General features: G+C 46.2%; 1 protein-coding gene across 1 annotated transcript in view; it reads left to right on the top strand.

The window, feature by feature from the left end:
• Positions 1 to 26695, top strand: part of LOC134612222 (uncharacterized) — a 460490-nt gene that overhangs the window by 347390 nt on the left and 86405 nt on the right. Inside the window, exon 3 of the mRNA XM_063456571.1 lies at positions 10389 to 10515. Coding sequence (XP_063312641.1) covers positions 10389 to 10515 — 127 coding nt within the window. The remainder of the gene's footprint in view (positions 1 to 10388; positions 10516 to 26695) is intronic.

Genomic DNA, 26695 nt, shown 5'->3' with positions numbered 1-26695 from the left:
ACCAAAACTAGCACCACAGCCGCTTTACTTGGTATGTCAGAGGAGTTATTCACACATCCGTTTGAAGAAATGAGTGATGCGCAACCATTATTGCCAGAGGATGTAGATAACCGGGATATGTCTCAGGCAGGCAGCATTACACAAATGGACGTACGGTGTGATGATGATGATGTTGTACCCACTGATTCCTTTGCTGAGATGTCAGATACAAGTGAAGCGGTTGATGATGAAGATGCGTCCATGGATGTCGCGTGGGTGCCCGCTCGGCAAGAAGAACAGCACGAAAGTTCAGATGGGGAGACAGAGAGGAGGAGGAGACAAGTTGGAAGCAGGGGGAGGTCGTCGCAAGGAGCTAGTGGCACAGTCAGACAGCATGCATCGGCACTGTGCCAATCAACGCATGCTGTGTCCACCACCAGAATGCCGTCATTGCAGAGCTCCGCAGTGTGGAATTTTTTTTGTGTCTGCCTCTGACAACAGCGATGCCATTTGCAACCTGTGCCAAAAGAAACTGAGTCGTAGGAAGTCCAACACCCACCTAGGTACAACTGCTTTGCGTAGGCACATGATCTCACATCACAAACGCCTATGGGATCAACACATGAGTACAAGCAGCACGCCTACTCTAAGCCGCCATCCTCCTCCTGGTCCAGCATCTTCAGCCACGTCAACCACTGCTGTCCTTCTTGCCCCCTCTCAACCATCCGCCACTCCGTCTCCCGCCTTGAGCAGTTCCCGCTCATCTGCCCACAGTAGTTAGCACGCTGTATGCGGTCACCGGGTCTATTCCCTTATCTAACTACTTAACTATGTACAATGTGGGTGTTTGTTCCGTTATGCCCTGTAGATTGTTTAACCTCAGCTTGGTATACCTCAATGTTGGCTGTTGTACCATGGTGTTTGGAGTCGTTGTCTCTCTGCGTCAGAGCAGTTAGGTCTTAGGAGTGGTACTATTCATCCTTTGTGTATCTATGTATATGTGATATGTTATTGTTCTAACACGACCCCCTCCTCCTCCTTCCTCAGATACGCCTCCCATATGTTCCTGACTTCCACTATGTGGTGTGGGGGGTGTAGCCGCTGGCAGGTTTTTGTTTCATATGCTAGGTTTAGGGAGATCTGTTGGAGAAGGCTAGATCTCTCCAGGGGCTGTTGTTGTTTCCACCCTCTGGCTATTAATACGTTGGCAGCAATCAAAATATATGTTAGGTCGGCATGTGCTTTTGGGAATGGGTCAATAGAGATGAAGAGTAGGGCATTTTCTGGTCTCAGGTCCCAGGTCCCATCTTCCATCTTATTTGGTGCTTAAACTACATTAGTTCTGATGCCAACCAACATTCTAGGTCCCCAAGGTTACTGAGCCTGTACATCGGTCGTTAACCCGGATCCCTAATATCAAGTGTCCATTGAGTTAACCATCAGTCCTGGAATGTACATGACTTCATTTCTGCACACCATGTCTACAACAATCCATGCTTGCAACATTGTTTGGAGAGTCTCTGGTTCTGCCCATGATTGGTTGTCTCTTTAATATTATCCATGGCCCTTGTTCTGTCCAACTCTATGGTTCTGACCGTGGCCATGGTACCACTAGTGTGAGATGGGGAAAACTCTAGTTCTCAACCCACTCCAAGTGTTGTTATTTATTAAAAATTTTTTTGGTGAGGCTTTACAGGACAGAGTGCTGGCTCGTCAAGGAACCAGAGCAGCTTTCCATGTACAGGTAAGACACGTGCAGCCGTTAAGGGTTTAGGCTCTTCTTCCTGGAGGATACGCTGCAAGACACAAGCATTGTAAGTCTACTTAGAGTACTTAGCCCCCCCTGCACGCCCCACGCTACGCCTCTGCACTGATAGGAGACACGGAAGGTATTAAACTGATCAGAACAATACTAAACACACCACTCCTATCTGGTGGCACATTAGCTTGTCCGCGCAGTGCCCCAAATTTGAAGTAAAAGGACCGACCAAGCATCTTCTTCCATCTCCCTGTTACAGAAATCACTGCCATATCCATACTAATTGTACAGAATATCCAGGCTAGTTTTACAGGGCCAAATCTTGTCGCCTGTTGAAAGAGGTGACCTTGCTCGGGTCCCAGGTGTGCGGTTCCTAAAATGGCTGCCATATACACGTCCACTGATAGGAGACGCGGAAGGTATTAAACTGATCAGAACAATACTAAACTCACCACTCCAAGTGCTGTTATTTATTTACATTTTTTTGGGTGAGGCTTTATAGGACAGAGTGCTTCTCCACGGGACATGTTAACTCACGGGCAGCTGGCTCATCAAGGAACCAGAGCAGCTTGAACGAGGTGACCTTGCTCGGGTCCCAGGTGTGCGGTTCCTAAAATGGCGGCCATATGCAGTGCCCCACATTTGAAGTAAGAGGACCGACCAAGCATCTTATTCCCTGTTACAGAAATCACTGCCATATCCATACAAATTGTACATAATGTCCAGGATAGTTTTCCAGGGACAAATATTGTCCCCTTGTTGAAAGAGGTGACCTTGCTCGGGTCCCAGGTGTGCGGTTCCGAAGATGGCGGCCATATACATGTCCACTGATGGGAGACGCGGAAGGTATTAAACTCATAATAATAGTACACCACTCCTATCAGTAGGTCCCCCCCATTGTGATTTATGCCCCCCACCCACCGCACAGGGGTGGGGGCCGGGGGGGAGGACAGTAGGTCCCCCCCCATTGTGATCTATGGCCCCCACCCACCGCGCATGGGTGGGGGAGGACAGTAGGCCCCCCCCCCAGTGTGTATCAGGGTCCCTGAGGACAGGTGTCAATCCATATCTGCCAAGTGACCCTATGTAGGGGGAACAGTCTCTATTCTACTCTGTGTGAGGAGGAGGAACGGGAAATGAGTAGCTCTGCATCCAACCTTGTGCAAATGGGGTCTTTCATGCTGTCGTGCCTGTTGCGGGACCCTCGTATAAAAAGGCTGAAGGAGAACGACCTGTGCTGGGTGTCCACGCTACTAGACCCCCGGTCTCTATTCTGCTCTTTGTCAGTGTGTATCTCTGAGGACGGGGAACAGTCTCTATTCTGCTCTGTGTCAGTGTGTATCATGGTCTCTGAGGATGGGGAACAGTCTCTATTCTGCTCTGTGTCAGTGTGTATCATGGTCTCTGAGGACGGGGAACAGTCTCTATTCTGCTCTGTCAGTGTGTATCAGGGGCTTTGAGGACAGGTGTCAATCCATACCTGCAAAGTGACCCTATGTAAGGGGAACAGTCCCTATTCTGCTCTGTGTCAGTGTGTGTCAGGGTCTCTGAGGACAGGTGTCAATCCATATGTCAAGGTGTCAATCCATATCCATTGTGATTTAGGAACGTTAGGTGATTTCTGCCCTTTATGGATTAAAAGCAGACTCTGCATCAACTGTGTAATTTTCCATGGGAGTTTTGCCATGGATCCCCCTCCGGCATGCCACAGTCCAGGTGTTAGTCCCCTTCAAACAACTTTCCCCTCACTTTTGTGGCCAGAAACAGTCCCTGTGGGTTTTAAAATTCACCTGCCCATTGAAGTCAATGGCGGTTCGCCCGGTTCGCCGGTTCGCGAACGTTTGCGGAAGTTCCCGTTCGCCGTTCGCGAACCGAAAATTTCGGGTTCGCAACATCACTAGGCCTGGTATGACTGGGCCTGCGAGGTGGTATCTAATTTCCCATCTAATGAGACGTTAAGATCCCCTCCCAGGATTAATAGACCCTCTGTAAACGTTTTTAATTTGTGTAGTATGTTACGTATGGTGGCTGCTTGTTTCCTATTCGGGAGGTATATATTGGCCATGGTTGTGGGTGTGTTGCCTATCTGTCCCTTAAGAAAGAGGAATCTGCCCCGTCGTCCGAGTAATGGTCTTTATACGTGAATGGAAGTTGAAGTGACAGAAGTATCGCTACCCCTCTCGATTTTGAGCCTATGTAATTACTGAAATAACCTTTGGTGTAGAATCGTGATCTGAGTGTGGGAGCTGCGTCCTTGCGAAAGTGTGTTTCTTGAATAAATATTATGTCAGCTTTCTGCCGGTGGTAGTCTGCGAGTGCTAGATGTCGTTTTTCGAGTGTGTTGAGACCCCTGGCGTTATGCGTCCTAATAGAGATGGTAGCCATAGACGTTTCGGGGTATATGGATGGGGCGAGGATGTCGGATGTGGGGTTAGGGTGTTTGGAGCCTACCTGCGTTCAATGTTTAAAATACACAATAAAATGCAGGTACATGCAGTACTCAATAATGCATAAACAATATTTTTCTTAAAGGTGGTGGGGGGGGGGGGGGGGGAAACGAGGGATAGGGAAGGAAAAACTGACCAGCAATCAATATACGTTTGGTTGTTGTCAGTTGGTCAACTATATACAGGTTATATTGTTTTATATTGTAGCTGATAGTGTCTAAGACTTTTACGTTCTAATTCTGGTCACTCTGAAACTGGTGTCTGCCCCTGAGATGTCCCTGAGTCTGCAGTGGGCTATAATGAATTGGCACCGTTCTTCGTGGGGGAGGGGATGGGGCATGGGTATGTCACGTAGATTATGTTTTAGGTTTAGTGAGCATTGGTGGGCTCACAGAGAAAAAAACTTTGGGAATTTGTGGTAGCTTCGTGGAGGTTTGCGTTTGTTAATGTCAATTTTGGGAGGGGGGACAAGTGGAGAATTTGTTTTTGTCTTGTTTGGGTATGAGTTGGTTAGGTACATGTCCCAACCCCTGGTCTGTCTCGGTCCGATCTTGCCTATATCTTTTACTTTCGTTGTTAGTTTAAGTAGTTTACTTTTGTCGGTAACGTTAAATGTTGTTGGTTTCCCTGCTGTCCTGTCATTAGGAGGTGGATGACACCTCTAGTTGTATCGTAGCATGTCACATTTTGTAATTACTCATAAGTTGACATTGAAATACATATACATACGACCTGAGGTCTGGGATAGGCATAAGGCTATCCTAACTATAAGATAAGGCCAGGGACTAATGAAAGTATTTAGAAAATTGGGCAGACTAGATGGGCCGAATGGTTCTTATCTGCCGTCACATTCTATGTTTCTATGGGTTTTGATTGTATGTTTCTTTACACAGGGATGTTCGGATATGGTTCTGGTTAGGGCTGTGGTGATATTGAGTATTCAGTTTTGGATAGATAGACCATTAAGGATGGTCGGTCTGGTATTGTCCAGGTTTAAGACAGTCCTGCGGGGAAGGAAGTCCTTAGCTGTTGTAGGTGTCACTCAGTTTTCTAAGGTGTTGCTCCGTTCCTTGTCCTCCCAATGTTGGTGTCCAGTTGGGGTCGTTCTTTGTCTTTTCGCCGGGGACCTCCATCTTGTCCTTTGCTGTGCTGATGTATATGTCAGAGCTGGGTCCGGGGCGTTCCAGTCCATAAAGGGTGATTCTAGAAAGTTGAGTGCTTTGGTGAATGGAGCGATATCCTGGTGTGTTATGATTAAGTACGTGGTTCTGCGGGTGTTGAAAATGAGGGCGAATGGGAACCCCCATCTGTATCTCAGGTTACGTGCATGCAGTTGTTCAGTAATGGGTCTTAAGGCCCTCCTTGCCTGTAGGGTGTGCCAGGAGAGGTCCTGGTAGATTTGAATTTCATGGCCCTGGAATAACATTGGGGCTGAAGTTGCTCTGAGTTGTCTCAAAATTTCTTCTTTAAGTGCATAGTAGTGTATGCGGCATATAATATCTCTTGGGGCTTCACCTGTCGTGGATTTGGGTCTCAGGGAGCGGTGGGCTCTATCTAGGACCACGAGTGTCTGTTTTGCGGTTTAGTATAAGATTGAATAATGTGGCCAGTGTGGTATATAGATTTTCCCCCTCCTCCTCAGGTAATCCCCTGATCCGCAGATTGTTTCTTCTACCTCTATTATCTATGTCATCGAGGGAGCGCTGCATAGTGGCCTTTCTTGTGCATGGACTTTCGCTGATAGAGTAAGTATTTGGGTTTGGTGGGACCCCCTCTCATCCTCTAGTTCTTGCACCCTGTGGCCTACCTATTGTATCTCAGTGCTGAGGCCGTCCATTTTATTTTGAAAGGTGTTTTCTAGTTTCCCAAGCATTTGTGCCAGGTCAGACCTGGATGGCAGGTTTTTCAATAGTTCTTTAATATCCATGTCCATCGAGCAGTGGGAGGTCACCGATGTAGTGGGGCTCAGCGGGTCTGATTCCGCGATCGTGGCCGGCGGCGCCATATTGCTTTCCCCATGCTCTGACACGCGGTCCGTGTAATCTTTAAAAAGTCGGGTTACCGTGCCCATTTTTCCGGCCGTTGTTTTGCCCGGGTGCTGGGAGGGGGTTTGGGACTTCTTGTGGTTCCCCATGCTTATTGTAATCCTCCGATTACTGTGGTTTTCTCCGTGTTTGCCCGGGAGCTCAGTTACTGTGCTTTATTTGGCCTATTTTGGGGTTGAAAAAAAAAGGTTTAAGAAAAAAAAAAAAGACATCTAATGGTAAGTATATATTTTTTTTATTTACAGGTTTTTCGTTTTTGGTTCCCCCTCACTATTTTTAAGGTGAGGGTGTAGGTAGGGTTTTATTTTATTGGGGAGAGGGGTAACTAGGGGTTTGGGGACCCCTAGTCACTTGTGGGCGGGGGTATTTTTTATATTTAGCCCCCACCAGCTGCTCATTGGGGGCCAGGGGGGGGGGAGGGGAGACAATAGGTCATGCCCCTGCTGTTTGCCAGGGTCGCTGGGGATAAATCCAGGTATAGCTGCAACTGTAGGACTTGCTCTGTGTCTCGTGCCTTCCTCAGAATGTCTTTCTTAGCTGGAAGTTGGCTAGGCAGCAGATGGCATTTCTCGGAGGTGCTTTGTTGTGTCGGCGGGCTTACCGGCGTGTGATGCCTGATAAGTTTGACTCATTTTGCAGTGTTTCTCTGGTGTTAGACAAGGATTAGTGCGGAACATGTAGGGAGCTCAAGGTTTACGCTGCCATTTCTCTCGGCCTCCAATCCCTGAGGTTATAATTATTTAACACACTTGCTACAGGCACTTCCCCCTCCCCCCCCCCCCCCCCAGTTTAAATAAATCCTAGCAAAACCTCTGAACTGCTCACTGAGAACATTTGTTCCCTTTTGAGAAAGACGCAAACCTGGGTAACCCGGCTGGTTATTCCCTTTATTAATAGGTCAGACCCATTTCCCCCAGTAACTGGACGACACACAGTTCCAGGGTACAACCTTTGCCAATCTTTATTTGGGCACACAGCTTTTTATGCACAGACCCCCACACGGGGTCTCCAACACAATCCAAGGCAGGAGGGGGCTGGGCTGTATCTCCTGCTCTGGGAGATACCAACAAGACACAGGGGCACACATGAAAACACAAAACATACAGGGGGTGAACTTTGGAGCTCCACGCCCCGGGATGGGAAGGGGTTACAGGCTTGAAACTTATATTGATAAATAGGCCATCTGGGATCCCTGAAAAAGCGGGGTGATCAGTTGTACAGAGACCAAGATATCAGCCTTCAAAGTATGGGGCTTGAGGCTCTGTACATCCCCGAGAGTAGTTCCATGGAGTTGCTTGGTTTAGTCCAGAGAATTCAAACCAAGCAACAGACAATTGGCTGAAAGGGCGGAAACCAAATTGCGCCAATCAGCGCTCGGGAGAGGAAGGAGTTTCGCTGCCCAATCCGAGAAAAGGGTGCAAAACTTGGTTGGGCCAATCAGCATTTGAGGAGGAGAGGGGTTTCGCGGGCCAATCAGAAAAAAGGGCACGAAACCCAATTGCACCAATCCGCTGAAAGGCGCGAAACCAATTCACACCTATCAGCGTCTAGGGATGAGATGGGCTTTGCCGCCCAATCAGATGAAAGGGCACTAAACCCTGTTTGAACGCTCCTGCTCTGATTGGTCACCAGCGCCCCGCAGTGACCAATCAGCACTTACTCGTGTCGACCAACCAAGAGAATGGCGCAAACCCAGTTTGAATGGGCGCGCCTTCTCCCATTGGTCAGCACAGACTTCCACGCGGCCAGCGGGACCCTGCAGCTGTGAGACCGACTCACAGCTCCAGAGATTCCTTGCTGGTGCGCTTCCCTCTCCCCAGTGGATACCCCCACATAGGTATCCACCGGAGAGAGCGTTCTCCTGGGCAGCCACAAGCCTAGCCTCGTAGCTGCCATGTTGGGGAGGTAAAAGTGACAATAGCTTTGTCTGGGAGCGGGTAGGGCCATCCCTGACATGGGGATCGAAGACAGTGCTCACAGGCCGGTTCGGGAGACAAATGCTCCCCCCGGTGGCCACACAGGGGAAGCACGCGCCGCTTGTTCCCTTGCAGTCAGGAGTTTTCATACTTCGTTAGTGAAGTGTGAATATTCTAACTAAACTTCTAAATGGACACAGTACTGGGAAGAGGTCCTTGGCATGCTATGTAAACACATTCCTCATTGCCAACTTGTTGTTATTTACTACACTTCATAATGTTTACTTCTATAGAGTTTTATGTACTATTTATATACTTTTACAAAAAGCATTAGTATGCCTGGCTGTATAATTAGGCATTCTTCGTTTTCCTGTTTTGTAAATAAAAGTGTAAAAAACAAACAAACAAAAAAACAACAAACAAACCAACTTGTAAATGGAGTATCGGGGATGTTTGGTTAAAAGGTACTTTGCATGATTTAAGGTAAAAATTAGGGAAAGGGAGATAATTATAAAGGGGGACACACATTGCAGGAGGGCATATCCACACATAGTAAAGGGCAATTTACAGCTAGGCAGCGGTCCTGCCACACAAACCATCTTTTCTGTACAGTTTATTTCCATTCCAAATAGAGCTACCATGAGGAATGAAGCCAAAACCTTGCTCCCGACACCATTCACCAAGCCACAAGTTAAAGTGTCTAATACGCATCCTCATGTCATTCTGAGTGTTATGCACAGGCAGAAGCAACTTGCCGTATATCATTGATAAAAACACAAACTTCTTTTACCTTTGCAACCTCATTGCAAGCCAAGTCATTAGTCCCTAGATGGACAAGTACATACAATTCCCCTTCCTGCTTTGCTAGCTTAACAATTTTACAAATAACTCTCCTATCTCTGTGAGCAGTAGCTCTAGGAAGACCTATCACAAGGCCACAATTGTCCTGCTCCACACATTTTGATAGAATCCCAGAACAACAACTGCTTTCTATTAGACCTCACCTTTTCCTTTTTGTCATTGGCTGCAGTGTTGCACAACATTGACATAGAGGATGGTCATTCCACAAACTCTGTGTTTGAGCCTGTCTCCATAACACGACTACACACTGTGCCTGAGCCTGTCTCCATAACACCACTACACACTGTGCCTGAGCCTGTCTCCATAACACCACTACACACTGTGCCTGAGCCTGTCTCCATAACACCACTACACTCGGTGCCTGAGCCTGTCTCCACAACACCACTACACTCTGAGCCTGTCTCCATAACACCACTGCACTCTGAAAGTGCTGAAAATAAATTATTTAGGGCCACAGGCTGTGCAATATGCATTTTATCCACATCTCTAAATCTACCAGATCCTTTAGTAATCCATATGACATTCCTAGGACACCTCTGTGGCAGTGGATTTGCAACAGGTCCAGCCTGAGTTTAACGGATAATTTACAAATCTCAAACTTCAAAAACACAATCTCTGCTGCAATATAGAGAACTGTCTACAGATAAGACCGCATCCAAAGCTTCAAAGAGTGGAACGTGAAACAAATGCATAACAACTATTACACTGAACTAAGTCTGCCATTTAAATGAGGCGAGTAATTTTGCTCAAACAAAGGTTACCATTTTGTTTCCTTCTGTATACCTCAGATTACCTAAATAATAGCTAATTAACCAACAATCAATAGCAAACACCTAACTAAATTTTAAATATTAAAAATAAATAATTGTTTGAAAAAAAAAGTGAATACTTTTTTTTTTTTATTTACTTGGGCATATGAGAGTCCAACTATGCCTACCAAGTACCAAAGCCTCATAATTTGAATCATTTGTTCCCTCTATTGGTCACTCCTCATTTGAACTGTGAATAAAATGATTTAATGGCTGTCTCCTAGCCATCAGTCATCTCTTTTTTGACAATATGGGTGAAATTCACAATCAAAAATCAAAGCAAAAATGCTCATCTAGTGCATTTTTTTGTTTGGTTCATGATACTGTTGCATTTCAGCTTGGATTTCAGGAATTAAAACAATTACCCGATTGGCCCACATTTGGACAAATTGTAGTTCATAACAAAAGAAAGTCTAATACATAATTATACACCCATGTAAGTCATATTTTTTGTTTAATTGATGCAACATTTTTTTACATATATATCAAATCGTACTGCAAAATAAATACCATAATAATTTATGAAGACTGACATCAAGTGACTATAACCAAGATTATTTGTTACCTTCTAGATGAATGCAAAAAATCTCCAAAGTATCTCAATTGTTACCTGAATATCACTTTGGAAGGAAACATTTGCTATTGCAGCTTTGAAGCTGGTGAGGATGCAAAAAATGCAACATATTTTCTGCATTTCTGGTAAGTGTTAAACAGACTGTACAATGAAGGACATTTAAACATTAAATCTCTTTACATCTCTGTAGCGGATTGGTACCGGGCTGTCCCACAACATGTATGAGAATAAGTGTATTTGGTCATATTGCTGGTTTAATGTGTGTGAACATGTATAGAAATCATGGTATCCGGTTATATTGACAGTTGAATGTATGTAAAGAACTGTATTCCTCTAGTTGTTCGGTAGAATCATTCAAATAAAACAAGGGAATGAAACTACCGAACAACCAGACCACCCTGTGTAAAGTGTGCCTTCAATTACCGTTTGCAACAATGTTGCAAACGGGTAATTACCTATTCATGCAGTGTGGTCTTTGTTCTCTGGGTGGCCGCCATTCGGGATGCGAACACGTGGCGGCGGCCATCTTAGACTGCCGAACAGCGGTGTTTTGCCGTCGTGTGTCTGGAACCAAAATCGGACACTTGACTAGGCAAACACCGCTGAGACCTCCAGACTCCTAATACTTTGTGGGGAAACTACCGAACGGCCCGCCGTTCGGTAGAAAGAACCCCACAAACTAGGGGATTCATCCGAATCCCCATCAGGCCACTTAACAGTAATATTTCACCCCTTTGCATTCGCCTGTTTGTGACCGACCGCAGGGCCAGAATACATGGAACTGTTTTCGGATACTTTACCTCTGCGGTCGGTCCAAACTTCAAAGTCCCATAACTCCCGAACGCTTTATCCGAATGGGCTAATTTTAAAGTATGTTGGTCCCCCAGAATAGAGCTATCTGGGGATGTTGGATTTGTGGATGTACCCCAAGTATTTAGGGTACATCCAAAACTCGGGGAAAACTGTGTACACGATAAGGGGATTATGATGCTAGAGGAGGGGAGGAGATCTGTGGGAGGTTACTGCTTGTAGATTGGATAATGTCTTAAGTGATAGAACCTCCTCCCTTGCATGGGAGAGGGCTTTATAAGGAACTGTGAAATAAAGCTAGTTAGTTCTACTCCTGAAACTGTGTGTCGTCCAGTTATTGGGATTGCGATGGGGATATTGCTGTATTACTCTACCTGCTGGAAACCTTGCCTGTGGACTTAACATCACCTTGTTCCTGAGCCTCACTGGGATCTCTAGTGGAGAATAGCTGTGCAAGATCGGCTCTCCGCTACAATCTCTTTGCAAGTATGTATCCAGTTGCTGTTTAACCCCTTAGTGACCAGGCCATTTTTCAATTTTCTTGCCGTTGGGAACAGGGCTCTTTTTACATTTCTGTGGTGTTTGTGTTTTTAGCTGTATTTTCCTCTTACTCATTTACTGTACCCACACATATCATATACTGTTTTTCTTGCTATTAAATGGTCTTACTTAAGATACCATTATTTCCATCATATCATATAATTTACTATAAAACAATTATAAAATATGATGAAAAAATTGAAAAAAAACCCACTTTTTCAAACTTTGACACCAAAAATCTGTTACGCATCTACAACTGCCAAAAAACACTCATGCTAAATAGTTTCTAAAGTTTGTCCTGAGTTTAGAAATGCCCAATGCCAGCATGTTCTTAGCTTTTTTTTGGAAAGTTATAGGGCTATAAGCACAAGTAGCACTTTGCTATTTCCAAACCAATTTTCTTCAAAATGAACGCAAGTTACATTGTAACACTGATATCTGTCAGGAATCCCCGAATAATCCTTCACATGTATATATTTTTTAAAAGAAGACAACCTAAGGTATGAAACCTGGGGTATTTTGAATCTTTTCATGCAGCCATTTTACCACCAATCTATGCCAAATTAAAAAAAATAACAATTGGTGATTTTTTTGAGACACATAGCAATATAAGGATATATGTACTGAGAACTGTGACAAGACCAATCTCGCCACATTGCATTGGAGGAGCCTGGTTGCCCGCCTCTTGCCCTGTGACTATGGACCCTTGGAGATTTGGCCCGTTAAATTCAGTATGATAGGAGTTATGTATTTTTGTATCCTTTTGTGTTTTACTGGAAACATGTGCTCAATGGAGTCTGCCTCTATCCCTGGATATAATTGGATTATTTTCCCCATTGTCTCCAGGATAGAGGGCTCTGTAAAACCGGTTTGGGCCAGATAGCCATACTGCCAGCCAGGCCCCAAAAGATAATTTACTAACTTCTGAACCCCTGGTCTGATTCATGCCACTTTTTTGATATGTTGTTTCCCTGAATGGATTGATTGTGAATATATAATTTTTATGTGAATGTGATGTATATTTTAGAAGTTATGAATATGCTGTAAAAAGTATATTTTTCCTGCCTGTGATAAATTACATTAACCCATTGTGTTCAGTAATTATATCACAGGCAGAGGGAAGGATTTTATGTGTTTGTGCTGGGTGTGCCTTCTGTTTTACTGTACGGGATTGGTTACATGTTGTCCCTCCCTGTGGTATGTCCCTGTAGCGGAGAGCTGATATTCCACAGCTATTCTCCACTTAAGATCCCAGTGAGGCTCAGGAACAAGTATTATAGATCCATAGAGTAGTAATTCCAGCAGGCAAAATAATCCAACAATATCCCAACAGCACTCCCAATAACTGGACGACACACAGCATCAGGAGCAGAACTGACGTTTATTCCCACAGCTTCCTTTTAAGACATTCTCCCATGCAAGGGAGGGATTTGCAATCATTGAGACATTAACCAATACAGCAATAGTTAACTCCCACACATCTCCTCCCTTCAGAGTGACTCATAATCCCCTTAACTGTACTGTACATTTACCCCAAACCTGGATGTACCCCTAAACCAGAAGATATCGGTAGCCCTGATCTGGGTGAAGAATATATCCAAAATTCACCCAGATCGGACCAGGGGTTCAGGAGTTAGATGGAAGGTGAAGTTTGACCGACCGCACACGAGGTAGTACCTGAAAAGGGTTCCATGTGTTTGGGCCCTGCGGGAGGGCTCCGTTCGGCAGTAAAAACATATAGCAATCCTTGCCATCCACACTTAATTTTACATGCATTAGAGTTCCCTTGTTCGGTGCTCTGTTTCTACCGAACGGGAGGTAGTTTGGTCCCTCCGTTCGGTAGTTACGGAACTCTGGAGGTCTCAGCGGTGTTCGGTTGTTTGAGTGTCCGATTTGAGTTCCAGACACTCGACGACCAAACACCGCTGAGATTTTTATGCGTAAGATGGCCGCCGCGCGTGGTTCGTATACCGAACAGCGGCTACCCAGGCATTAACAGTTACACATTAAGCTGCGGTTTGTGAGAAGTGTGAACGCTTAACGAGGCGCACACTTCTCACTGGGGTGGTCTGATGGTTCGGTAGTTTCATTCCTATGAGACTACCGAACCCACAAACGAAATTATACATATATACACGAATACAATAAAACGAATGCAGTCTTATATGAATATTACAGCACAGGCTTAATACAATCCGCTACACTGCTCCCCCTTGCCCACAAGCCGGCATACACAGTCTGATCCAACACGGATCGGCTTGGGGATGTCCGGGGTGCTCACGGATCATTTCTCCAAATCAGTTTGTCTCGACAACCCGTCAGCGTTTCCATTTTGTTTACCCGGGCGCTACTGAATGTTAAAGTCAAAAGGCTGCAGCGCCAAACTCCAGCGCAGCAGCCTGGCATTGTCCCCAGCCACCCGGTTCAGCCAGACTAACGGGTTGTGATCCGTGAGCAGGGAAAAAGCCTGTCCATATAAATACGGCTGCAACTTCTTTAGGGCCCACACCACAGCCAGGCATTCCTTCTCGATGGCGGCGTAGCTTACTTCCCTGGGTAACAGCTTGCAACTGATGTAAGCCACGGGATGTTCTCCGCCATCGGCCCCGACTTGGCTCAGTACTGCCCCCAATCCAAACATAGAAGCGTCTGTGTGTACAAGAAAACGTTTAGTTGGATTGGGAGCTGCCAAGACAGGGGCATTAACAAGTGCATTTTTCAGATGTTGGAATGCCTGCTCACACTCCGGGGTCCAGGTTGGCGGGGAAGGTTTTTACGGGTCAGGTCAGTGAGGGGTTTGACCAGGGCGCTATAATTGGGGACAAACTTCCTATAGTACCCCGCTGTCCCTAGAAAAGCTAACACCTGGGTCTTAGTCTTAGGGGTAGGCCACTGGTCTACAGCCTCTATTTTGGCTGGTTCTGGCTTCTGCTTGCCACAGCCCACTAGATGGCCTAGGTACTGTACCTCGGCCATCCCAATACTACATTTAGCCGGTTTCAACGTCAGACCGGCTTCCCTGATCCTGTCTAGAACCGCTCCTATATGGGCCAAGTGCTCCTGCCAGGTATTGCTGAATATGGCAATATCGTCGAGATATGCGCAGGTGTAGTCTTGTAACCCATCTAAGAGCCGGTCCCAAACGGCATGACTTTGAAGTGGTACAAGCCGAATGGGGTGACAAAGGCTGACTTATGAATGGCGTCCGGAGCCAACGGAATCTGCCAATACCCCTTACGTAGGTCAATAGTAGTGAGGTATTGGCCTCTGGCCATCCGGTCTAGCAGTTCATCTATCCTAGGCATAGGGTATGCGTCGGATATAGTTTTTTTGTTCAATCTCCTGTAGTCCACGCAAAAGCGGGTCGTACAGTCTCGCTTTGGTACGAGGACCACGGAAGAAGCCCAGGGACTATCTGAGGGTTCAATCACCCCCAGTTGGAGCATCTCATCGATCTCCTTGCGCATATTCTCCCGCACCGCTTCAGGGAAGCGGTATGGGGTCTGGCGCATGGGAAGTTGCCCTGGGGTTTCTACCCGGTGGGTAGCCAGAGGGGTGTATCAAGGCACATTAGAGAAGGTCTCCTGCTTCTCTTGCAGTAGTTGTTGTACCTCGATACGCTCCTGTGGACTCAACCAGTCCCCCAGTACAACTTCTCCTAAATCTCCAGACAGCTGTCCGTCTCCCAGCAGATCCGGGAGGGGCAGGCTGTCACACTCGTCAGAGGTGGGTGCACAAATAGCTGTCACCTCTTCTGAGCGTTCCTGGTAGGGTTTCATCATGTTCACGTGGATCATGCGTCGCCCTCCAGTTCCTGCGCAGGGGCCAATTCTATAAGTGGTGTCACATCTCTGTTCCACCACTCTATAAGGGCCTTGCCAGGCGGCCTGTAGCTTATCATGTCGGACAGGTTTTAAAATTAAAACTTTCTGCCCAACCTGGAAGCTACGGTCCCTGGCGCCCCGAACGTGCCATGTGCGCTGGCGCGTCTGAGCCGCCTGCAGGTTCTCTTTTACCGTCCTAGTTAGCGCTTCCAGGCAGTCTAGGAGGGCCAACACGTATGGTACAATAGGGGTGCTGTCTGCGCTTCGGTCTCCCTCCCAATGCTCCCTAATTAAGTCTAGGGGTCCCCTTACTCTCCTCCCGAACAACAGTTCAAATGGGGAAAATCCTGTGGATTCCTGCGGCACCTCCCGGTAAGCAAATAGGAGATGAGGCAGGAATCGCTCCCAGTCTCGGTGGGTCTCAGCAAAGGTTCGGAGCATTTGTTTTAAGGTGCCATTGAACCGTTCGCAGAGCCCATTGGTCTGAGGATGGTAGGGGGAACTAATGATGGGTTTAACCTGACAAAACTTCCAGAGATGTTGGGTGACCTCCGCCGTGAACTGGGTACCCTGATCCGAGATGATCTCCCTGGGTAACCCCATCCGGGAGAAAATCTGCATCCGGGCCTCGGCCGCGGTTTCTGCGTGAATGCTTGTCAGGGCCACCGCCTCTGGGTAGCGGGTGGCGTAATCCACTGTTAGAATGTACTTTTTGCCAGATGGGCTAGGTTTCCGGAGGGGGCCTATGATGTCTACGGCTATTCTATGAAAGGGTTCCTCAATTATGGGTAGCGGGTGTAGCTTTGCTTTACGCCGATCCCCCCTCTTCCCTACCCTCTGGCATGTATCGCAGGTGCTGCAGTATTTGCGCACTTCCTGGCTAATTCCTGGCCAAAAGAAACTTTGGGTCAGCCGATATCTGGTATGACTGACCCCCAAATGCCCGGATAGCGGAATATCGTGAGCTATCCGGAGCAATTCAGTTCGGTACCGCTGTGGTACAACGAGCTGTCTTAAAATAATCAGGTCTGACCCAGCGACCTGCTTGTCTGACTCCCTGTATAATAACTGTCTATCCCATACAAATCTTTCCCCCTCCGCCCCAGGTTGGTCAGAGGTGACTTTGTCTCTATATACCTGTAGGGTAGGGTCAGTGATCACCTCTGCCGCAAATTCGTCAGGAGGGGCCCAAGGGACACAGTCTAGGGAAGGGGAAGGATCTCTTACCTGGACCTCCGGCAGTGTGTTGTAGTCCTGGGTGCGGGCCTGTTGCCTGGTGACCACTGGGTGTGCTTCCTCAGTGGTTTGTGGCTCAAATGCAGACGTAAGTTTGCCCAGGTCATTTCCCAGTATCACCTCAGTGGGCAATTGCGGCATCAGCCCCACTTCCACATTCCCTGACCCCACACCCCAATGCAAATGAACCCTTGCTGTATTTAGCCGGTATACGGCTCCCCCAGTAACCCTGACAGCCACAGTCTTATTGGTTTTGGCCTTGTCAGAGACCAAGTGACTTCGGACCAAGGTGATCGTGGCTCCCGAATCTCTGAGCCCCTGCATAGGCTTCCCTTCTAGGTAAACAGTTTGCCTGTGGTGTTGTCGATTATCCGCCTGTGCCTGCAGTGGGTTGGCTTCATGCAACAACTCCCACTGTTCCACAGAAGTAACTGGAACTGCAGAGCCATATGTGATGGGTGTCTCATCCTGGTAGTGGTGTGGGTGGTGTGGTGGTGGTGGTGGTGGTGGTGGCCCTGGCCCTGGTCGGATCCAGGTGGGGCGGGCTCTAGACTGCAGGCATTCTCGCTGGTAGTGTCCCCACTTCTGGCACCGGTGGCATTGCACGGAAGCAGTTGAGCGATACCTCGAGGGTGGGGGAAGTTGTCTCGGTGGGGGGTGAGTGTTAGTGGAGAAAGAGTTTCCTCCTAGCGGTCGCATAGCAGGTTTAACACTCACTACCTTGTGCTGCCGGTGGGCATCCATAAAGTAATTTGCCTTTTTAGCTGCTTCTGTGAGGGACGTGGGGTTACGGTCTCTCACCCATTCTTGCAGCTCTGCGGGGATCCCCTCATAAAACTGTTCCAATAGCAACATTTGTAATATGTCCTCCATGGACCGTGCCTGGTTCGCCTGTACCCATCCGAGGGCTGCCCTTTGTAAACAGCAAGCCCTTTCTGCATGCGAGTCCTTTTCCGCTTTTTTTCAACTACCTGAAGCGCCTCCGGTATGCTTCTGGTGTCATAGCATGGTGTCATGTAATCCCTGATTTCTGTATCCGGTATGGTATGGTAGGCTTCAGCTGCTCTCCCCGTTAACCGCCCTGCTAAGATGGGTACCCAATCCTCCCTATGGATTTTATGAAATGTGCACAGTCTTTCAAAGTCTTGGAGGAAGGCATCTATATCCTCCTCCACTTCTAAATACATTTTAAACGCCTGGTATGGGATTTTTGGCTTACCCTCTTGCACCATAGATACTACTGGACTTCTCTCTGGCGTTTGTGGCCTCCTTTGTCGCATTACAAATTCTTGCACCTACGTCATTGTTTTGGAGATGATTTCAGTTGGTGGGTTCTCCCCATAAAATGACAGTCTGAATTGGAGTTGTCTTTGGAACTCCTCTTGCTCTGTACTGTCTGTCTCATTCCTTTGTTCAGCAACCGAACTATCCTCTGTTCGGTATTCTGCCATTACTTCAGCGATAAGTGTTGCCTTTGTTTTGTTGCTGGCTGGAATACCTCTTGCTTCCAGAAGATCTTTCAGTGTGGATCGCTTTAATGTAGAGTAATCAATCTCCATTAATCCTTGTTCCTCTGTGAGTCTGGATCCCAGCGCTGCCAACCAATGTAGCGGAGAGCTGATATTCCACAGCTATTCTCCACTTAAGATCCCAGTGAGGCTCAGGAACAAGTATTATAGATCCATAGAGTAGTAATTCCAGCAGGCAAAATAATCCAACAATATCCCAACAGCACTCCCAATAACTGGACGACACACAGCATCAGGAGCAGAACTGACGTTTATTCCCACAGCTTCCTTTTAAGACATTCTCCCATGCAAGGGAGGGATTTGCAATCATTGAGACATTAACCAATACAGCAATAGTTAACTCCCACACATCTCCTCCCTTCAGAGTGACTCATAATCCCCTTAACTGTACTGTACATTTACCCCAAACCTGGATGTACCCCTAAACCAGAAGATATCATAAATCTTAGCGTACCGCCAGGTAGCCCTGATCTGGGTGAAGAATATATCCAAAATTCACCCAGATCGGACCAGGGGTTCAGGAGTTAGATGGAAGGTGAAGTTTGACTGACCGCAAACGAGGTAGTATCCGAAAAGGGTTCCATGTGTTTGGGCCCTGCGGTCGGTCTCCGTTTGGCAGTAAAAACATATAGCAATCCTTGCCATCCATACTTAATTGTACATGCATTAGAGGTCCCTTATTCGGTACTCTGTTTCTACCGAACGGGAGGTAGTTTAGTCCCTCCGTTCGGTAGTTACGGAACTCTGGAGGTCTCAGCGGTGTTTGGTTGTTTGAGTGTCCGATTTGAGTTCCAGACACTCGACGACCAAACACCGCTGAGATTTTTATGCGTAAGATGGCCGCCGCGCGTGGTTCGTATACCGAACAGCGGCTATCTAGGCATTAACAATTACACATTAAGCTGCGGTTTGTGAGAAGTGTGAACGCTTAACGAGGCGCACACTTCTCACTGGGGTGGTCTGATGGTTCGGTAGTTTCATTCCTATGAGACTATCGAACCCACATACGAAATTATACATATATACACGAATACAATAAAACAAATGCAGTCTTCTATGAATATTACAGGACAGGCTTAATACAATCCGCTACAGTCCCCTTGCATGGAGACTTGCATAAAAGTCTGTGAGTGTTAATTAAAACAGACCACTGCTTGACCCTCAGCACGGAGCTCTGTCTCGTTCTTGCGGGGATTTACTGTATGCTGTTAGAGACTGATGGCCAGGAGTGTAAGCTGATTGTCTGATTTTCCTGTTCGTCTGCTAGCAGCTATTAGTGAGGTTTTGGTTCGGGAGTTTGGAGTGCTACCTTATTCCCTTGTATGCAGTTTGGGAGTTTGGTGCATTCACTTGTATTCAATTCGGGAGTTTGGTGTTCTGCAGTAGCTGTGCCTGTATCTCTGGAAGGGGAAGATCTACTAAACGGGTTTTAACCCCTTTTATGCCTAGGGGTGCCGTTACAAGACCTTTAAGGGTTACTGCCAAAGAACACACCAATATGTGTTCAGCATAATTTCCTGAGTACAGCAATACCACCCATGTATAGGTGTGTTGGGTTCTCTGGGGGCTAAAATACCTTATTTGGAGGGTGCACATTCCAGTTTTCCAACTTGGAATTTTCACAGTAAGTCATCATGTACCCATGTCCCATTTGGGACATTTTTGAAGCCGGACAATATAATTTACCCCCATCAAACCATATATTTTTGAAAAGTAGACACCCTAGGGTATTTCAAATGGTGGTATTTTAACACTTTCCATGCACTAATTCTACCAAAAGTCTCTGTCAAACGTTTGGATAGTCATTTCTTTTGTTATTTTTCTCTCACATTGTACTTTAGGCATGGATTTTTTTTGTTCCGTTTATGTGTTCCTGACAAAGAAACCCCCAATATGTGTTCAGCAACATCTCCCAAGTACAACAGTGCCCCCAATGTACAGATTTTATGGGCTTTTTCAAACTTACAGGGGTCAAATGTAGGGCCCCTTTCTGTGTTTGCACATTGAAATTTGCCAGATTGGTTTGCTGGGCCTATGTTGCCTTTGAGACCATATAGCAGCCCAGGAATTAAAATTACATCATGGCATATATTTGTAAAAGTAGACAACCCAGGGTATTCAAAATGGGGTATGTCCAGTCTTTTGTAGCAGCCACCTAGGCACAAACGCTGGCCAAAGTTAGCGTTTTTATTTGTTTTTGTATAAATGTTTTTTTTTTTTTTAAATTATATATGTGTGTGTGTGTGTGTGTGTGTGTATATATATATATATATATATATATATATATATATATGTATGTATGTATGTTCTACCCAAGAACAAGAATTTTCATCCAGACCAATTTCTGTTACTTTAAGAACTAACCGATTGTGTGGAACCGTACTAAACGCCTTGTCAAAATCCAAGTATATCACATCCACTGCAACACCCTGATCTATACTTCTACTTAATTCTTCATATAATGCAATTAAGTTAGTTTGACATGACCTATGTTTCATAAAACCGTGTGATTTTGTGCTAATAACAATGTTCTTCTCAATTAATTCCTGAACATTATCCCTTAATAACCATTCAAATACCCGGCCACAGCAGATAGGCTATAATTTCCATGCAAGGATTATTCCTCCAATCCTCTGATACAATTCCTGAAAGAAAAGAATCTTGAAAGTTTAAAAATAGAGGTTCACTTATCTCCACACTTAGCTCCTTAAGTTCTCATTGGTGAATACTATCAGGCCCCAGAGCTTTATCTATATTAACACTTGTCTTGAGTCATCCAATCACAATTCTTTGCCTTAGATAAAATCTCCTTTCTACCAGCCTAAATGTGTGACCTTGTGTCCTATGTATAGCCCTGTTTATGAATAGATTTCCGGATAAAGGTTTGTGCTGGCCCCGAACATATTTGTATAATGTTATCATATCCCCCATCAGGCGCCGTTTTTCCAAACTAAACAGATTTAATTTTTGTAACCTTTCTTCGTAACTAAAATGCTCGATTCCTTTTATCAATTTTGTAGCTCGTCTCTGCACTTTTTCTAGTGCCATGATATCTTTCTTTAGAATAGGCACCCAAAATTGCACAGTATATTCAAGGTGTGGTCTTACCAGCGATTTATAAAGAGGCAAAATTACATTTTTATCCCGAGAATTTATGCCCCTATTTATACATGACAAAACCTTACTGGCCTTAGCAACTGCAGATTGACATTGCATATTGCTACCTAATTTATTGTCTATAACAATTCCCAAATCCTTCTCATGTGTGGTTATCCCTAGTTCACTACCATTTTAGGGTGTAAATTGCTTGTGCATTCTTAACCCCAAAGTGCATAACTTTGCATTTTTCTACGTTAAATTTCATCTGGTCTATAATTTCCAGGCAAGGATTTTGAACCCTTATTAAATATAGGAACACCATCTGCCTTCCTCCAATCCTCCGGTACAACACCTGAAACAAAAGAATCTTGAAAAATGAAATACAGAGGTTCACTTATTTCCCCACTTAGCTCCTTAAGTACTCGTGGGTGAATACCGTCAGGCCCCAGAGCTTTATTTTCATTAATTCTCTTTAATAGCTGTAGCACCTTGTCTTGAGTTATCCAATCACAAGTTATCTGCAAGTTTTTTGCAGCAATCATTTCCATAACTCTAGACATAGATTCTTCCATAATATATACAGAGGAAAAATGATTATTTACATTTTCTGCCTTTTCATAGTCTTCATTAACTAACACCCCATCCTGGTTTTCAGTGTACCTACACTTTTATTTTTAATTTGAATTTAGAATTCATATACTTAATGTTAATTAAAATGTGTTGGGGTTGGTTTTTCTTTCTTTGGATATTACTTTCTCATTTTGTAATCTAATTGTCTTGTTGCAAATCTAATTGTCTTTTTGCATGCATTATTGGCTTACTTATAACTTTTTTTTTGTAGTGCGTACGATGGTAACAAATGCTTAAGAGGTACCCCAAAGGCATTCCTCTAGCGTAGTATACACAGTGAAAACAAAAGGCTAAACAGTAGATCTTGCACAATTTTTGGTAAGGAAGTTGACAGAATAGGTTTATGTTGGTTAGGTTCAAAAAGCAGCATAGATTCCATTTATATAAGACAATAAGTAGTACCAAGATTTTCATTGCGAAGTTTAGCAGTTTAAACAGTAACATTTTTGTTCAGCCCCTGGATAAAGACTGGTTGTGAGACCTCGCTAGTTTGCAATAAACATGCTAGACTAGTTAGCTATATGGCTACGTTATCTACATTTAAGTTTGTAGCTTTGTATTGAACAAAAATAGTAACTGAACAGTAATGGTACATGTTGCCTGTGGTGCTGCGTGACCTGTAACTAAGTGTACAGTAGTGATGTACCGAACTGTTCGCCGGCGAATAGTTCCCGGCGAACATAGCGTGTTCGCCGCCGCGGGCGAACACATGCGCGGTTCGATCCGCCCCCTATTCATCATCATTGAGCAAACTTTGACCCTGTGCCTCACGGTCAGCAGACACATTCCAGCAAATTAGCAGCAGACCCTCCCACCTCTCTCCCAGCATCAATTTTAGATTAATTCTGAAGCTGCATTCTTAGTGAGAGGAGGGAAAGTGTAGCTGCTGCTCATTAGATAGGGAAATTGATAGCTAGGCTAGGGTATTCAGTGTCCACTACAATCCTGAAGGACTCATCTGATCTCTGTTGTAAGAACAGAACCTCAAAAAGCCCTTTTTAGGGCTAGAACATCAGTCTGCTTTTTTTTTTTTCTGTGTAATGTAATTGCAGTTGCCTGCCTGCCAGCTTCTGTGTCAGGCTCACAGTGGATACTGTGCCCATTTGCCCAGTGCCACCACTCATATCTGGTGTCACAATAGCTTAAGCTTGACATTTAAAAACAAAAAAAAATGTCACTGTAATAGATTGAAGAGCAGTTAGTTGTCTGCAAGTGTCTGGGTGTCAGGCCTTCAGCGTGTACTCTGCCAACCTCAGCAAGTGCACTTTGCCACTCATATCTGGTGTGACTATAGCGTGCCCTTAAAAACAAAAAAGTTTTTCACTGTAAGCTAATAGCAGTTAGTTGTCTGCCAGCTTCTGTGTCAGGCTCAGTGGATACTGTGCCCATTTGCCCAGTGCCACCACTCATATCTGGTGTCACAATAGCTTAAGCTTGACATTTAAAAACAAAAAAACTTTTTTCACTGTTATAGATTGAATAGCAGTTAGTTGTCTTCAAGCGGGTGTGTAAGGCCTACAGCGTGTTTTCTGCCAGTGCACATTGCCACTCATATCTGGTGTCACAATAGCATGCATTTAAACCAAAAAACTTTTTTCACTGTTATAGATTGAATAGCAGTTACTTGTCTTCAAGCGGGTGTGTCAGGCCTACAGCGTGTACTCTGCCAACCTCTGCCACTGCACATTGCCACTCATATCTGGTCTCACAGTAGCTTGCACGCATAGTACCACTAATCCCCCCCAAAAAATGACAGGCAGAGGCAGGCCACCCCGCAGGGGCCATCGTGGTCGTGGTGCTGTGATTCCCTTTGGCCCTAGAATAATGCCCAGTTTTCAGAGGCCACGTACCCTGAATTTGAAAAGTTCTGAGGACATAGTTGTCTGCCTAACACAGGACACCCAATCTTCTACAGCCTCCGCTCGGAACCTTGACGCACCATCCTCCTCCAGCTTAGCTTCAGGCACCTCTCAAGATACCACTCACCCGCCTGCCGCCACCACCAAAACTAGCACCACAGCCGCTTTACTTGGTATGTCAGAGGAGTTATTCACACATCCGTTTGAAGAAATGAGTGATGCGCAACCATTATTGCCAGAGGATGTAGATAACAGGGATATGTCTCAGGCATTACACACATTACAGCATTACACACATGGACGTACGGTGTGATGATGATGATGTTGTACCCGCTGCTGCTTCCTTTGCTGAGTTGTCAGATACAAGTGAAGCGGTTGATGATGACGATGCGTCCATGGATGTCACGTGGGTGCCCGCTCGGCAAGAAGAAGAACAGGGCGAAAGTTCAGATGGGGAGACAGAGGAGGAGACGAGTTGGAAGCAGGGGGAGGTCGTCGCAAGGAGTTAGTGGCACAGTCAGACAGCATGCATCGGCACCCGGGGTCAGCCCGAAAGCACGCCAATCAACGCATGCTGTGTCCACCACCAGAATGCCGTCATTGCAGAGCTCAGCAGTGTGGAATTTTTTTTGTGTGTCTGCCTCTGACAACAGCGATGCCATTTGCAACCTGCGCCAAAGGAAACTGAGTCGTGGGAAGTCCAACACCCACCTAGGTACAACTGCTTTGCGTAGGCACATGATCGCACATCACAAACGCCTATGGGATCAACACATGAGTACAAGCAGCACGCCTACTCTAAGCCGCCATCCTCCTCCTGGTCCAGCATCTTCAGCCACGTCAACCACTGCTGTCCTCATTGCCCCCTCTCAACCATCCGCCACTCCGTCTCCCGCCTTGAGCAGTTCCCGCTCATCTGCCCACAGTCATGTGTCTGTCAAGGACATGTTTGAGCGTAAGAAGCCAATGTCACCAAGTCACCCCCTTGCCCAGCGTCTGACAGCTGGCTTGTCCGAACTATTAGCCCGCCAGCTTTTACCATACAAGCTGGTGGAGTCTGAGGCGTTCAAAAAATTTGTAGCTATTGGAACACCGCAGTAGAAGGTACCTGGCCAAAATTTATTTTCACAAAAGGCAATCCCCAACCTGTACTAGATTGTGCAAAAGGAAGTAATGGCATGTCTGGCACACAGTGTTGGGGCAAGGGTCCATCTGACCACTGATACCTGTTCTGCAAAGCATGGTCAGGGCAGGTATATCACCTACACTGCGCATTGGGTAAACCTGCTGACGGCTGCCAAGCATGGAATGCATAGCTCTGCAGAGGAGTTGGTGACACCGCAACGACTTGCAGGCAGTCCTGCTGCCACCTCCTCTACTCCTCCTACTCCATCCTCTTCCATAACCTCCTTGGCTGAGTCCTCTTCTGCTGCTGCGTCTTGCTCCACATCAACGGCACCCCCCCAGCTCCCAGGTACTATTCCACATCCCGGAGTGTCACGCCGTCTTGGGTTTGCCTTGCTTGAAAGCAGAGAGTCACACCGGACAAGCACTCCTGTCCGCCCTGAACGCACAGGTGGAAAAGTGGCTGACTCCGCAGCAACTGGATATCGGCAAAGTGGTTTGTGACAACGGAACAAATTTGTTAGCGGCATTGAAGTTGGGCAAGTTGACACATGTGCCGTGCATGGCACATGTGTGTAATCTGATCGTACTACGCTTTGTGCATAAGTACACAGGCTTACAGGACATCCTGAAGCAGGCCAGGAAGGTGTGCGCCCATTTCAGGCATTCCTACATGGCCATGTCGCACTTTGCCAATATCCAGCGACGAAACAACATGCCAGTGAGGCGCTTGATTTGCGACAGCCTGACACGTTGGAATTCAACACTCCTAATGTTCGACCGCCTGCTCCAACAAGAAAAAGCCGTTGATGAATAGTTGTATGACCGGGGTGCTAGGACAGCCTCTGGGGAGCTGGGAATTTTTTTGCCACGTTACTGGACGCTCATGCGCAATGCCTGTAGGCTCATGCGTCCTTTTGAGGAGGTGACAAACCTAGTCAGTCGCACTGAAGGCACCATCAGCGACATCATACCATTTGTTTTCTTCCTGGAGTGTGCCCTTCGAAGAGTGCTGGATCAGGCCGTAGATGAGCGTGAAGAGGAAGAGGAAGAGTTGTGGTCACCATCACCACCAGAAACAGCCTTATCAGCATTGCTTGCTGGACCTGCGGCAACGCTGGAAGAGGATTGTGAGGAAGAGGAGTCAGAGGAGGAATGTGGCTTTGAGGAGGAGGAGGAGGAAGACCAACCACAACAGGCATCACAGGGTGCTCGTTGTCACCTATCTGGTACCCGTGGTGTTGTACGTGGCTGGGGGGGAAGAACATACCTTCATTAACATCAGTGAGGAGGAGGAAAGGGAAATGAGTAGCTCAGCATCCAACCTTGTGCAAATGGGGTCTTTCATGCTGTCGTGCCTGTTGAGGGACCCTCGTATAAAAGGCTGAAGGAGAACGACCTGTACTGGGTGTCCACGCTACTAGACCCCCGGTATAAGCAGAAAGTGGCGGAAATGTTACCGAATTACAACAAGTCGGAAAGGATGCAGCATTTGCAAAATAAATTAAAAAGTATGCTTTACACAGCGTATAAGGGTGATGTCACAGCACAACGGGAATCTAACAGGGGAAGAGGTGAAAGTCATCCTCCGACGACGACGACCACACCATATCTGCCAAGTGACCCTATGTAGGGGGAACAGTCTCTAGTCTG

This window comes from Pelobates fuscus, chromosome 5 (genome assembly GCF_036172605.1).
Source record: "Pelobates fuscus isolate aPelFus1 chromosome 5, aPelFus1.pri, whole genome shotgun sequence".
In the NCBI taxonomy this organism is placed as follows: domain Eukaryota; kingdom Metazoa; phylum Chordata; class Amphibia; order Anura; family Pelobatidae; genus Pelobates; species Pelobates fuscus.
The sequence above is the reverse complement of the archived record's forward strand: the minus strand, read 5'-3'. Positions and strand labels throughout refer to the sequence as shown.